This window comes from Miscanthus floridulus, chromosome 10 (assembly GCF_019320115.1).
Source record: "Miscanthus floridulus cultivar M001 chromosome 10, ASM1932011v1, whole genome shotgun sequence".
NCBI lineage: Eukaryota > Viridiplantae > Streptophyta > Magnoliopsida > Poales > Poaceae > Miscanthus > Miscanthus floridulus.
Genome location: NC_089589.1, coordinates 15,936,996 through 15,952,328, shown reverse-complemented (window position 1 = coordinate 15,952,328; position 15,333 = coordinate 15,936,996). Strand labels below are relative to the sequence as shown.

The 15,333-nt window shown below is 49.8% G+C and overlaps 1 protein-coding gene across 1 annotated transcript; it reads right to left on the bottom strand.

The window, feature by feature from the left end:
* Positions 1 to 682: 682 nt before the first annotated feature.
* On the bottom strand, positions 683 to 1,333 carry LOC136488070 (uncharacterized). The gene has a single exon (XM_066485113.1). The coding sequence runs from the start codon at positions 1,331 to 1,333 to the stop codon at positions 683 to 685; it is 651 nt and encodes a 216-aa protein (XP_066341210.1).
* Between the last annotated feature and the right edge of the window lie 14,000 nt (positions 1,334 to 15,333).

Genomic DNA, 15,333 nt, shown 5'->3' with positions numbered 1-15,333 from the left:
TCTATTCAGCATCGGCTACTGCGGTCAGCCAGTAGAAACCTTATCGGAATGCTTTTCTGACCAGGGTCAGCATGGTGCCCACAGACCCATCGTGGATATCGCTCAGCAACTGCTTCCCTCGTTTGATGGGGATGCAATGCTGCAGGATCCTAGTGTGGCTTCGCCTGTCGAGCTTGCCATTAATAAGGATAAAGGACTTGGCATGACGCGCGAGCCACCGAGCCTCCGTTTTGTCCGACAACAGTGCCTCACAGAAGAGGTAGTCGAGGTAAGGAGTCCTCCAGTCGGCCAGAGGGTCGGGCTGTATCGCTGGATCCTCCGCAAGCTCCATGACTTCTGGGTTGGATGGAGCCGTCGACTGGTTAGCCCCCGAGCCTAGGGCAAGCGGCACGTCGCCGGTCTATTCCAGCTGCTCGTAGCGGACCAAGGGCTTGTACTAATCGCTGACGAAGATGCCTGTCAGCATTGGCTCTCGGCCGGACGTCGTTTTCGCCAGCGCGTTGGCCGCATCATTGAGACGCCTAAGAATATGATTGAGCTCGAGACCATCGAACTTGTCCTCTAGCTGGCGGACTTCTTGGCAATACACAACTATCTTAGCATTGTGGTAGATTGATTCCTTTATGACTTGGTCGATGACTAGCTGGGAGTCGCCCCGTACGTCAAGCTGTTGGTTACCCAACTAGATGGCGAAACATAGGCCATTGGTGAGCGCCTCATACTCGGCCACATTGTTGGAGGAGGTGAAGTGGATGCGAACCATGTACCTCATGCGTACCCCAAGGGGCGAAACAAAGGCCAGCCCTGCACCGGCACCTTTCTTCATCAGCGATCCATCGAAGTACATCATCCAGTACTCTTGGTTGATGACTGCTGGCGGCATTTGGACATCGGTCCATTCTGCAATGAAATTAGCCAGCACTTGGGACTTGATGGCCGTCCAAAGGGCATATGAAATGCCTTGACCCATCAGCTCGAGTGCCCACTTCATGATTCTTCCCATGACATCCTGGTTTTGGATGACCTCACCGAGAGGGGAGGACGTCACGCCCGTCACCGGATGTGACTCAAAGTAGTGACGCAACTTGCTCTTGGCGATAAGGATGGCGTACAGGAGCTTCTGGATTTGGGGGTAGCAGGTCTTGGAATCGGACATGACCTCGCTAATGAAGTATATGAGACGCTGCACTTTGAGAGCGTGTCCCTCTTCTTCTTGCTCTACCACCAGGGTGGCGCTGACCACTTGCGTGGTGGTCGCGATGTAGAGCAGAAGTGGTTCCCCATCGGTCGGGGGGACCAGGATCGAGGCCTTCATCAGAAGCTGCTTGACCATGTCAAGTGCCTCCTAGGCCTCGGGCATCCATTTGAAACGGTCAACCTTCTTTAGGAGCCGATAGAGGGGGAGACCTCGTTCGTGAAGGCACGAGATAAAGCGGTTGAGCGCGGTGAGGCACCCTATAACTCGTTGTACCCCCTTTATGTTCTAAATCATGCCCATCCTTGTGATAGCCGAGATCTTCTTTAGGTTGGCTTCGATGCCACGCTCGGAAACGATAAAACCCGGAAACGTACCCCTTGGGACCTCAAAAACACACTTCTTGGGGTTGAGCTTGATGTCGTTTGCTCGGAGTTTCGCAAAGGTCTGCTCTAGGTCGGCTATGACCTGGTCAACCCGTTTGGATTTGACCACGATGTCATCCATGTAGGCCTCAATGGTTCACCCGATGAGGTCCCCGAAACACTTGAGCATACAACGCTGGTACGTAGCCCCCGTGTTTTGCCGACCAAATGACATTGTGATGTAGTAGAACGATCTGAATGGGGTAATAAAAGATGTCGTGAGCTGGTCGGACTCTTTCATCGTGATTTGATGGTACCCAGAGTACGCATCAAGGAAGCAAAGGGTTTTGCACCCTAAGGTTGAGTCGACTACTTGGTCTATGCGTGGCAAATGAAATGGATCATTTGGACACGCTTTGTTGAGACCCATGTAGTCAACACACATTCTCTATTTCCCACTCTTTTTTCGTACATGAACGGGATTGGCTAACCACTCGAGGTGATATACTTCCTTGATGAACTCGATCGCCAAAAGCTTTGCAATCTCCTCGCCGATTGCCCTGTGTTTCTCCTTGTCGAAGCGACATAGGTGCTACTTCGCCGGCTTGGAGCCTGGCCTGATCTTCAAGGTGTGCTCGGCGACTTCTCTCGGAATGCCTAGCATGTCTGTGAGTCTCCATGCAAAGATGTCTCTGTTGGCGTAGAGGAAGTCGACGAGCGTGCTTCCCTATTCGGAGGAAAGCATGGTGCCAATGCGTACCACTTTGCCCTTGGAGCCACTAGGTCTATGAAGACCTCCTTGGCGCCCTCTACAGGCTCAAAAGACCCGGTCGACCGCTTGGGGTCTGGTGCTTCTTCGGCGACCTCCTTCCTGATGGTCGCGAGCTCTTTGGAGGCGACAATTGCCGCGGCATGTTCGCAGCACTCGACCTCGCACTCGTAGGTGCACTAGAAGGAGGTGCCAATGGTGATGACCCTGCATGGACCTGACATCTTCAGCTTTTGATAGGTGTAGTTGGGGATGGCCATGAACTTCGCGTAGCATGGACGTCCCAGGATGACGTGGTAGGTTCCGTGGAACCCGACCACCTCGAGGGTAAGGGTCTCCATCATATAATTGGATGGATCCTCGAAGGTTACGGGCAGATCGATCTGCCCGAGTGGCATGGCCTGCTTTCTAGGCACGATGCCATGAAAAGGTGCCCCGGTCGGCTGGACGCGTGCTCGGTCGATGCCCATGGCGTCGAGCGTTTTAGCATACATGATGTTGAGGCCGCTGCCTCCATCCATCAATACTTTAGTGAGCCGCTTCGTGCCGATGATTGGGTCTACCATGAGCGGATATCGTCCCAGCTACGGGATGCTTTCCGGGTGGTCGGTCCAATCAAAGGTTATGGCGGACTCTGACCATCGGAGGAAGGAAGGCATGGTTGACTCGGCCATATAGGCCTCACAGCGCGCAAGCTTCTGTCGGCGCTTAGTGTCGTAGGGCACTGACCCTCCGAAGATCATGAGGCAACCATCCAGTGCCGAAAATCCACCGTCCTTCCCCTCGGCGCCATCCGCAGCTGGCTTGGGGTCCTTCCTATGCTCCCCCTTGTTGGAGCCTCCTGACAAGGACCACTTCATGAGGCCATGGTCCTTGTATAGATGCCTAACAGGGAAGGCATGGTTCGGGCATGGCCCTTTGAGCAGCTTCTTGAAGTGGTCTAGGGTACCCTCAGTGGGCTTTCGACCCACCTTACGGTCGGCAGTGGCCACGAGCGAGCCCTTGCATCGCTACTTGCTCTTCTTCTTATTGGGACGGTTAGAGGCGCCTTCGCCGGCGTCCTCGTCTCATTTTGCCTTGCCCTTGAGGCGGTCGAAGATCGCTCCGACCGTTTCCTCACCTGAGGCGTGGCTGGTGGCGATGTTGAGGAGCTCCTTAGTGGTTCGCGGGCCCTTATGTTCTAGCTTATGGACCAGGGACTCGCAGGTGGTCCTAGACAGGAAAGCTCCTATGATGTCGGCGTCGGTGACATTGGGCAGCTCGTTGCACTGCCAGGAGAAGCACCGGATGTACCCATGAAGGGTTTCCCCGGCCTTCTATCGGCAGTTTTTGAGATACCATGGGTTCCTAGGATGCGCGTATGTGCCCTAGAAGTTTCCCACGAAGATCTCTTTTAGGTCCACCCAACTTTGAATTCTATTGGGTGGAAGGTGTTTCAACCACGTCCGCGCCGAATCGGCTAGGAACAATGGAAGGTTGCAGATAATTAAATCGTCATTATCCACTCCACCGGCTTGGCAAGCAAGCCAGTAATCCTCGAGACACAATCCAGGGTTTGTTTCCCCAGAGTATTTTGGGATGTTGGTCGGTGGTCGGTACTATGGTGGGAAGACAGCGTTGAGGATGTGTCGGCCAAAGGCCTGAGGTCCCGGCAAGTCGGGGATTGGGCTTCGATCCTTGCCGCTGTCGTAGCATCCGCCACGACGAGGGTGGTAGCTACGGCTAGCCCCCTCCCTCGCATCATCGCGGGCATGCCTGCGGGCATCGAGGGTGTCGCGCGCATCATGGTTGCGGCCGAGATGCTCATGCACCGAGACCGCGGTGCGCAGCCTACCGCCTTACTATGCCTGGTGGACTGACACGTCCATGTTGGGTTGCTCTAAGGGTGCGCGCTGGCTGGCGTCGAGCTCGCATCGTCGGGACAACAAGCTCTTGGCCTATTGCGAGCCTGTTGCACTACCGCACTCTCGAGTAGCGTGCGATTCTCGCGATGGGCCCAACGATCCTTAGGCATCGCGGGCCCTAGAAGCCCCTGGAGCAAGGCCGCTATGACGGTGATGTTCTGGCTTGCCCCGGTGAAGTGTGGGAGGGCTTCATTGTCCTCGATGATCCTCCGGTTCACGTCACAAGCAACGACGCGTGCACGCCCACCATCTCCGTGACGCTCGATCTCAGGCTCGAGCTCTGCATGTTCCTGCTCGAGCTGGAGTTGTGCTTCCTCAAGATCTTGGTGCTGGGCCTTCAGCTGCTCTACCCTACATCCCTCTCGACCTCGCTGTTGAAGTCGTTCATTGGGGTAGCCTCTCCCTCATGGATGCTTTCGACATGTCCCTCAGGGGTACCTACCATGAAACATTCACGAGAGGGGTGATGGCTCCCCCTACTGGAGTTAGAGCTGGAGGGCGACTTCGATTCTCCTGTGAGGAGGTCGTGGAAAGATTTCGTGACATATTCGGTCATCCCCACAAACTCGTCGTTCGGGGGGGATGGAGGCATGTGTTGCGCCACAAGGTGGCCAACGGTCTCTGCGGCGTTGCGGAGACCGAACGAGAGCGATGTTGGGGCGCTCTAGATGAGGTATTCTGGGGAGAGCGGCTTTCCTCTGGCCAGCTACATCGTGATTTTGGCGAAGGAGAAGGTGAGGTGGCCCAGGTCCTCCTAGTACGGTCGGGGTCCTAGGAAGACACCGAGCTGGCACTCTAGCCTCCCATAATCGAAGTCGAGGAGCTGGTCGCTCTAGGGGTGCGGGCCTCCGGTGCGTGCAGCTATAGCTCCTCAAGCGCCTCGGCGATCGCGTTGAGGCCAGTGGAGTGGACAGGTTGGATGGTGGCGGGAGCCTGCGCCAACTCTCTCCGTCGTGACGATAAAATCTAGGCTCCCGAAGTGCACGTGCGCACCCGGGACCTAGCTGACACCATGACTAGCCATCCGAGACTTGGTGTGGACGTCGAGACGTGCAAAAGCCCCCTACCTGGCGTGCCAACTGTCGGTGTTTCGAGTTACCACCGACGAGTAAATTTCTAGTATTGCGCGTCTGGCTCAGATGGTGTGTTTAGAGGACACGAGGTTTATATTGGTTTGGGTAGAAAGTCCCTATGTCCATTTCGTTGCTTCTGCTTGTGTTACTAACACTAAAAGTTTGTAGTAGGGGTTACAAATGAGCGAGAGAGGGAAAGGATCCCAAGTCTCTAGTGGAAGGAGTGAAAGGGTGCTGAGAGCTCGATTGCTGCTCAGCCCTGTGTTCATGTCGTGTTCTTGTGTGTTTATCTCGTGTTCTGATCTCGTGCGGATCTCGATTGATCAGTTGATGGGTCGATCCGGCTTGAATCATCTCTCCTTCATGGGACGCCCTGCTTTCCCTTTTATAAGCCAAGAGAAAGCACGGGTTACAGCAGAGGAAAAGAGAAAAACCAGAGAGAGAAGAAGGCCTTCAGGATTGCCGGGTCCATCTTCTCTTTCATGCGGGTCCCGTCGATCCTGTAGATGTCAATAGGGATAGCTCCACGTCGTGGCCCTGTCCGTCACTGGCGCCATGCGTAGGCATCGTCTGCTGGTCATGGCGTTCCATCCTGTCTTGACGGACATCGTGTTGAACTGACGTGCCTGTCATCGCTCGTACGAGGGTTAGGCAGAACAGCACTGGCACGCCCAACGCTGTTCTTGATGTGAATCATCAGGTATGGTCCGTCATGGCCATGGGTTACATCGGGGCATTTTGGTCTCTTCCTTGGTGTCAGAGTTTTAACCTAGGCCCATAAGCCTGGACCTAAAGTGGTTGGCGGCGGTATGGGACCCCGTTTGGTGAGACGGAGCCCACACCCGAGGGGTCAGGCGAGGCGGAGCGCAAACCCAAGGGTCGAGCGAGGCGAAGCCCGCGGCCTCGGGGTCGAGCGAGGCGGAGCCCGTACCCAAGGGGTCGGGCGAGGCAGAGCCTGTCCTCAGAGGTCGGGCGAGACGGAGCCCGCCCCCAGATGTTGGGCGAGATAGAGATCCCGGCCTCGAGGTCGGGCGAGGCGGAGCCTGCCCCCAGAGGTCGGGCGAAGCGGAGCCCGCCCCCCAGAGGTCAGACGAGGCGGAGCCCGCGCACCTGGGGTCGGTTGGAGCCATAGTCGCACTCTTGGCTGCTCGGATGAATCAATGTTGATGACCATTAGCGCCTCCTTTTTGGGTACCCTAGTATTGGTCCCCAACAAGCAGCTAGAGAATTAAAAGAACAGAGCTCATAAGTAGTAGAACAGAGGAAGCAAACTCGATCTACAAAAGCCGAAGTGGAAACAAAAACTCTGCATAATTTCTAGCATTTGTTCAGAAACCCATATATTTTTTGTAATCTGACCTAACCTAGACTTTTTAGGCTTTTTTTCTAAACTCAAACTTTTCAAAGTTGGATGTGGTCCACCATTGTTGCTTATCGCTAGCGATAGCCATTTGGCACACAGATCTCGAGTGAGGTTATCAGTCCTGCCTTTGCTTGTTTTCTTTCTTAGCGCGAGTGTAATGTAACAGAAAATTTAACCATGCAGGCTGCATAATGTAATGTGACTAGCTTATAATATGTACCTAGACTCTTTCTTAATATATAGAATAAGATACTATCGATGTTTGACCACCGATAGCCTGCCACGGGGGGTACCCAGGGCAATATGTTCGGGCTTCAGCGTATGCGGAACTCGATGGTTAACGCAAGAGACAGTCGATTTATCCTAGTTCGGACCCTCGATCTTTGATCGAGTAATAGTCCTATGTCCAGTCGGCGTTAGCCTTTGCGTTGGATTGATTGTGAAGTGTTCTGTTGTAAAAGTCTAAGTCCCTTCTCTAGGAACCCTGCCCTTCTTTATATAGTCAGGAGGTCAGAATCCTAGTTGGTTTACAATGAGGGTTCCTAGTAGGATTATAGAATAATATTACTACTAAGATTACATGGGAAGAATCCTAGTTAGACTAGATCTTCTCCCTTCCTTGCGGGGTATCCTGTGGGTCCCACACCGACAAGCCCCCAAGCACTTCATGGTTGAGCTCTGGAAGCCTCGTCTTGCTCCTTCATGTCTTGTCGAGCAGGAACAAGCGTCGTTCGAGTGCTTTCTTGAGCGAAACCATGTAGCGCTTTGTGAGATCTTCGCGTGGTGTGTACCTTTTTGAAGAAAAAAGTACTCCCATTTGGGTGTAGCCCCCGAGCCTCTTGCTGTTTGGCACAAGGAGTTGGAGGGTCTTCTCTTGAAATTGCTCTGATTCTTCGTCGAAGGGCTCCTGAGCATATACCCGGGTTCTTTGTCCAAAAGAGCTCGGATATATCCATGTCCGGGTTCTTTTTGTCGTGTGGTCTTGAAGTGGTTTGTCTTGAAGAAGTCTTCTGAGTGATGTGCGCTTTTTTGAAGGAAAAAGTGCACTCACTGAGTGTAGCCCCCGAGCCTCTTGCTATTTGGAACAAAATGTTGGAAGGTCTTGAATCTTGTGTTGTTTGAAAAACTGCTGTCTTGAGGAAGTCTTCTGAGTGATGTGCGCTTTTTTGAAGGAAAAAGTGCACTCACTGAGTGTAGCCCCTAAGCCTCTTGCTGGGTTCTTTTTATCCAAAAGGAACTTGGATACAGGTTCTTAGCATGTTCTCTGGTAGTCTGCTGTTGTCAGATGTAGTTGTATGGTGGTGGTTGATAGTAAATGCTATTTGTTGATGAGTTATACAGTGTTGGTATATTCTTCTGAATATGCTCGTTCTTGAGTACTACTCCTTCACGCCTGAGTCCTCTTTCATTGAATTCTGTCTTTTCACGGTGTCCTTTGTTAGGTTTGTTCCGTTGGTGCTCCCAGTCCATGTGCACCGCTTCTTTTGGCCTATAAATATCCTCCTTGTGTGCTGTTTTGATTCATCGAGCATCCTATTGCGTGGTCTGAAATCTTCGTAGTCATGAATATGGTAGTTTGTGAAGTAGAGCAGCCTCCGGGCGTGTTTTTGCAGTTCTTGTGTATCTTGCCGTAGCTGGAGGGAGTCTTGTGATAGGGATTAGAGTTAGGCTAATCCCGTAGCAGCATTGTACTTAGAAGTACGTGGCGGTAGTTGGAGGGAGTCTTGTGATGTGGGATGCGATCCTTCATCTGGCAGTTCTGGGTTGATCCTCGTCGCCTGCCCTGAGACTATCCGGTGCAAATCAACACCATATCCAGCATCACATCGGACTTGGGTAGACAGATACCTATCGGCCTTCTCTGCTCCATGTTGTCCCGCCATGCTGCTGATTTCTGCCTTGGACGCACTGCGTCCATCCTTTGAAGAAAACAGTGTAGCCGAGTGTGATTTGTTCTACCAAGTAGCAATTTGGAACATGTAGTCGTTCGAGAGCCTAGCTGTGTCCGGGTTTCTTTTTGCTACTTTGCTTGTCGTAGTACCGAGTTCATTGGGTCTTGTAAGATGTGTAATCTTCTATTTTTTTTGAAACCATTTGTAATGAAAAGAATCTTGTCTTCTAAGTTGTCATTCTTTATTCTCCTGATGTCCCGGTTGTTGATGAGATTTCCGAGTTCTTTCTGTAAGTACCAGGTTGTTGCGCTCCTTGTGAGGTAACCCTTCTTTGCTTTATTGTTGATGAGTTCTTTTTGTAGTAATATGATAACTCCACCGTGGTGCTGGATGGATAAGTCTGAAATCTGCCCGTTAAACTATACCGTTGTGTGGATTTGAGTCGTCCGTCCTTTTAGCTGCGTCGTTAAATGGACCGTTATGTCCTCATGCTGTGTTAAAACGGGCCTAGTGGGCCGCGTTTTTACTGGTGTAAAATCTATTTAAGGGCCTTTCCTCTTCTTCTTCCTTACTGCCCTAATTTTCCTTTGAAACCCTAGTCTTCAAACTTCCACCGCCGCCATTGTTGCCATCATCTGAGTGCTGCCATCTGAGCCTTCTCGATTCTTAGTGAGTATATGGGTAGGAAGAAGTCAGCGAGTAAGTCTCAGGCGACCTTTGTCGACGAGGAAGCATCGCTCTCCGTTATTGAAAATCAAGAATTCATGGTGATGAGGGCTGCTCAGAAGATCTAGTCGGCTCCAACAACAAGTGAAGATCAGCTTCGCGAGCTCGTTAGCAATGGTCTGATTCAGAGCAAGGGTATTGCTGATTGGAGAGCTCCAGGCGAGCATCGGGTCCCTGCTCCAGTTTCTGGTGAGATTATTCTTTTCGTCTCCTTTATCCGTGCTGGTCTCTGCCTTCCTGCTTCTGCTTTTCTTCACCGGTTTCTCAACTATTTTGAGATTAACCTGAATCATCTTGCTCCTAATGCTATCCTTCATCTTTCTGTTTTCGTTCATCTTTGCGAAACTTTCCTTGGAATTCCTCCTTCTCTCTCTCTCTCGCTACTTCTGTTGTCTGAAGCCACAACCCCGCTGCGATGACACCAATGTTCTTGGTGGCTGCGGGATTCAGTTTCGCCAGGGTCTTAAGAGCAAATTCTTTGACTATGACCTGGTTGATTCTGTGAGGGATTGGCGTGCTGACTGGTTCTATGCTGCCAACTTGATTCCTCCTCTTTCCGTTCATTCTGGATCTAGTCCCTCGGTTAATGACTGATGGGAAAAGAACCCTATGATGACGGCTGAGGTCCAGGCGATCAAGCCGTTTCTTGAGAGGATTTGCACTCTAAAACAGCAAGGCTTGACCGGCTTTGGGATTATTTCTAGTTTTCTTCGCCGCTGAGTTCAACCTTTGAAGGAGCAAGAACATTTCGGTTTTGAGTACTCCGGGGCAGAGGACCCTTCTCGTATGGTCCCTGTCCTTGAGTTGACTAATGAAGAGGTGCCCAAGTGTCTTCAGAAGATGCTAAAAGGAGTAAGCGTTGTCCCACTTGCTGTCCTTGAGTATAGTGCTAACAACCTGCCCCCTGCTGTGAGTTGTTCTTTTCTTATGTGGGTACTTTTGAATGTTGTATCCACTTTTTTGCTTAATCTTCCTTGTCTTATTGTTTTACTCTTTTATAGGAATTGGGGCATAATTTGGTTGATCCAATTCCCCTTGATGATTGCCCTGCAAATGTGGAGGCTAGGGGTAATCTTGCTGGGGCATCCTTGACCAGTAAGTTTCAAACTACCATGATGCTTGCTGGTGTTTCTTCCGCATTTTCTGACGTATATGAAGAGTATGTTCCTCGTCCAGTTCCTCGAGCTCCTTGTACTTTCGGAAAGAGGGGGCGAGCGGATAGTTCTTCTTCTGCTCCATCTGCTGCCAAGAAGTCCCGTTAGTCGAGTACTCACCTAGGTACTCCAGTTGTAGCTAGCATGCTCTTAGGTGAGCATATTAATACGCTCTGTCCTTTTGTTGTTTGTTTTTATCTTTGACCGAGTACTTTTGTCCTTTTTCAGCTGGTGCTATGGTGGCCTTGGTCGAGAGTGAAGAAGAGGAGGATGATGATGCCACCCTCGTTACTCATCGATGAGTTCTTTTCTTGTTTTCCTATTGTTGAACCCCTCTTTTTGTTTTGACTTTGGTTTTGTTCCCTTGTAGTAAGCGGTCATCGGGTTCGAGTTCTTTTGGGGCTCTGGTACCGGCCGCGCTACTCCCGTCGCAGGGTGGTGGTGATGTTTTTGTTGCTGTGGTCCCCCCTGTGAGGTCTTCTTTTGGTTTTATGAAGAAGAAGATAGCTGAGTGAGTGAATTCTGGTTTTATTTCTTTGCTTCTGTTCTCCTTTTTTTCTTATTCTTATTGGCGAGTTTCCTTGTCAACTTTTAGGCCTTCGTCTTCCCTGAACCCTCAGTTGACTTCTTGTCAGACCTCTGGTGCACCCTTGTGTACTGAGTCTCAGGACTCGGAATGCACGATCATCGAGGTGGTTGTGAGGGGGACAGAGTACGCAGCCGCTGATTTGCTGACTCCTGAGGTGATCATGGCCATGGCGGTGGATTCATCTGAGGGGTTGGCGTGGCTTCCTAGGAGATTGCCCTGGTCGTGCCTTCTTTGCATGGGCCGGCTTCTCCCTCTCCTCTTCTTGCTTCTGGCGGTCCGCCTTTGGCCGATGATGTGGTGCAGCAATTTGATGCCGCTCATCGATTGTCAGAGCTAACCGCCGCCTGGGGAAGTTTGTCGACCCTTGCGGCTTCTTTTGGGGAAAAGCTCCAGGTAAGTTTTTCTGAAGCTCTTTCTTTGGATGTTTGTTTTTCTTCTGTCCTTATGTCTTGTTTTTCTCTCTTTTTGCTCAGTCTTTTTCTCATGATCATACCGGCTTCTTTTTCTCGTCTAAAACTGAGAAAAAGTTGTCTTCTGAGGTGAGTACCCTAAAGGCAGAGCTTGACCTCTATCGGGCCGAGTTGGAGACCAAGCGTCAGACGCATCAGAAGGAGGACAAGGCTCTCCGTGCCTAGGTAGTTGAGGCAAAAAAGTAGAAGGATGCAGCTACCCAGGATGCCTTGAAAAATGTGGAGGCCATGAAGAAAGAGTGTCATGGTATTGCGACTTCTTTTTTGTTTCCTTTTGTATTCAGATTTGCCTTTCTGCTGACTTGTCTTTTGTTGCTTGGTCTAGCTCTCCGAGTTGAAAAGTAGAAGCTCTCGGAGGGTATCGAGGAGATGAAGACACTCGTTCGTACTAACCACAATAAGGCTGAGGAGGTAATTACTCGAGCTGAAGAAGAACTCGTGCTTGCTAAGTTGATTAGGCGTGGAGCTGACAGAGATCTTGTGCAGGCCCAAAAAACCATTGAAGACTTAACTGGCAAGTTGGCAACGGCTACTGAGAACTAGAAAGCTTTGTGGAAGTCTTTTCGGTCAATAGCCGACCTTCTCCGGACTCCAGCAGATGATGGTCATTCTTGGGCTCAGTTTATTCCCCAAGTGCCGACCCGTTTCCAGGAGTTCGTGAAGAGGTGTGCCCATCTGTGTACCAGGAATGTTCTTGCCTAGGTCTAGGTTCTTTCTCCGGAGTTTCCTTTGTCCAAGGTTGCTGATGAAGCCGAGAGTCAAGAGTATCTGGATGCTGTTGAGAAGTTGGAGCCTGAGGTCGAAGATTTAGCCAGGAAGATTGTAGATAATCTTAACATTGATATTTCTTCTTCTGATGACAGTGCTTGATGTAATCGACCTTTGTATTCCAGCTTCTATAATAGAACACTATACTTGAAGATTGAATGGAGATTTTTTGTTTTTTGTTGATGTCTTCTTTGTCTGTATTTCTTTGTCTTGTAAACAAATCGGTTTAGATAAATCATTGTCTTGACAAACTTCCTTGATCTGTTGAGTGCTTTTCTAGCTCTCGTTTGTGCCTTGTAAACAACTCGGTATACGCAGATTGATGTCTTGACAGACTTCCTTGATGTATCAAGTGCTTGTCTGGCTTTCGTCTGTGACTTGTAAACAACTCGGTATAGATCGCTGTGCTTTTCTGGCTTTCATTTGTGCCTCGTAAACAACTTGGTATATGTAGATTGATGTCTTGACAGACTTTGTGTTCTTGTTAGTACTAAGAAGACTTAGGACTAGCGATCTCGAGTATCTTTAGCTTCTTCTTTTCGGCTTAACTCGAGATATGGTCGGCGTTTGGTCCTTTCCTTGGTTGCAAAAACATCCTAGGATCGTCAAGCCCCGAGCACTTCATGGTAGAGCTCTAGAAGCCTCGTCTTGTTCCTTCAGGTCCTACCGAGTAGGTACAAGCGTCGTCTGAGTGCTTTCCTGAGTGAAACCGTGTAGTGCTTCTTGGGATCTTCTGAGTGTAGCCCTCGAGCCTCTTGCTATTTGGAACAAGGGGTTGGAGGCTCTTGTCTTGAAATTGCTCTGATTTATGCTCAGGCTTAGTTTCAGTCGTTTTGCTTTTTGGTTCGGGTGTTAGCTTATTAGCTACCCTCATCGGCGGGCTCAAGCATCTTTTCGGCTCTTTTGCTCTCGGCCGGTATGCTCAGGTATATTTTCAGCCATTTTGCTTTTTGGTTCGGGTGTTAGCTTGTTAGCTACCCTCATCGGCGGGCTCAAGCATCTTTTCAGCTCTTTTGCTCTCGGCCGATATGCTCAGGCGTCTTTTCAGCCATTTTGCTTTTTGGTTCGGGTGTTAGCTTGTTAGCTACCGTCATCGGTGGGCTCAAGCATCTTTTCAGCTCTTTTGCTCTCGGCCAGTATGCTTAGGCGTATTTTTAGCCATTTTGCTTTTTGGTTCGGGTGTTAGCTTGTTAGCTACCCTCATCGGCGAGCTCAAGCATCTTTTCAGCTCTTTTGCTCTCGGCCGGTATGCTCAGGCGTCTTTTCAGCCATTTTGCTTTTTGGTTTGGGCGTTAGCTTATTAGCTACCCTCATCGGCGGGCTCAAGCATCTTTTTGGCTCTTTTGCTCTCGGCCAGTATGCTCAGGCGTATTTTCAACCATTTTGCTTTTTGGTTCGGGTGTTAGCTTGTTAGCTACCCTCATCGACAGGCTCAAGCATCTTTTCAGCTCTTTTGCTCTCGGCCGGTATGCTCATTGGAAACAATTCGGGGAAAGCCATAATAAGACATATGTTGTCGAGAAAGAACCATCTTTATTGATCATGAACATTGATAAGCCATAATGGTACATATGTTGTCGAGGTGCACCATCTTTATTGATCATGAATATTAATCTCTTGTGGCTTGTATATATATTCTTCCTTGAGTTGTTTTTATGCGTAGAATCTTCTTAGCTGGCTGATGTGCCATGTATTGTTGACTTCTTTTTCGTCTTCAGTTATCAACTTTTATGTGCCTGGTCCGGTGACTTTTGTGATAATAAAAGGACCTTCCCATGGACTGAGTAGTTTATGGCGTTCGTCAGTTTTTTGTATTCTTCTTAGTACTAGGTCTCCGACTTGTAGTGACCGAGGCTGTGTATTCTTGTTGTAGTGGCGTCTTAATCCTTGGAGGTATCTTGCTAATTGAAGGGTAGCATTTACTCTGACTTCTTCTATACTGTCGAGCTCTAATCTTCGGGTTTGTTCTGCTTCTCCTTCGTCATATTGTTCTATCCTTGGTGACATCCAGATCAAGTCGACAGGTAGTATGGCTTCTGATCCGTAAACTAGGAAAAAAGGTGAGTATCCGGTGGCTCTGCTCATTTGAGTCCGTAGCCCCCATACGACCTTGGGTAATTCTTCAATCCATTTTGATCCATAGTCCACTAGTTCTTCATACAATCTTGGTTTTAATCCGGCTAGTATGAGTCCATTAGCCCTTTCTACCTGTCCGTTGGCCTCTGGATGTGCGACTGATGCGTAATCTATTCTGAAGCCGCAGTCCTGTGCCCAACTTTGGAATTCTGTGGCTGTGAAGGGAGAACCCAAATCTGTGATGATTTGATTGGGCATGCCGAAGCGATGCATAATGTCTTGGATGAACTCGACTGCTTTGGCTACGCTATATTTTGCGAGTGGTTTGTATTCAATCCACTTGGTGAACTTGTCAATTGCTATAAAAATGTACTTGAAACCGCCTTTTGCTTTCTTGAGAGGTCCTACTTGATCCAGCCCCCAGCAGGAGAAAGGCCAAGCAGGTGGGATGCAGATGAGATTGTGAGCTGGCACATGAGCTTGTCTTGCGAACATTTGACAACCTTTGCATCTTCTGACAAGTTCTTCTACGTCTTTCAAAGCGGTTGGCTAGTAGAATCTGGTGCGGAATGCTTTGCCGACTAGTGTTCTTGAAGCGGCATGATTTCCATAGCAACCTGAGTGTATTTCATCTAGGATCTCTTTGCCCTCTTCAAATGAGACACATTTTAGGAGTACTCCTGATAACGCGACTCTTCTGTAGAGTTTGTTTCCCACTAGGACGTAGTTCTTGCTTCTGCGAACAACTCGGGTAGCTTCCTCTTTTTCCGCTGGCAACTTATTCTCTTTGATGTAATCAATAAAGACCTGGGTCCATGATGTGGTGACTACCAAAATCTGGGTATCTTTAGCTGAGATTTCAGGGGTTATCTCACCAGGTTGTTTGATAGAGGGAGCTGATAACTCCTCTATGAATACACCGGGTGGGACCTTCGCCCTGTCTTATCCAAGCTTGGCGAGGACGTCTGCCGTAATATTAGAATCGCGCA

Bases quoted from the DNA above. Each gene is read 5' to 3' on its own strand.
- LOC136488070 (XM_066485113.1), bottom strand. From the start codon at position 1,333: ATGGTCAAGCAGCTTCTGATGAAGGCCTCGATCCTGGTCCCCCCGACC.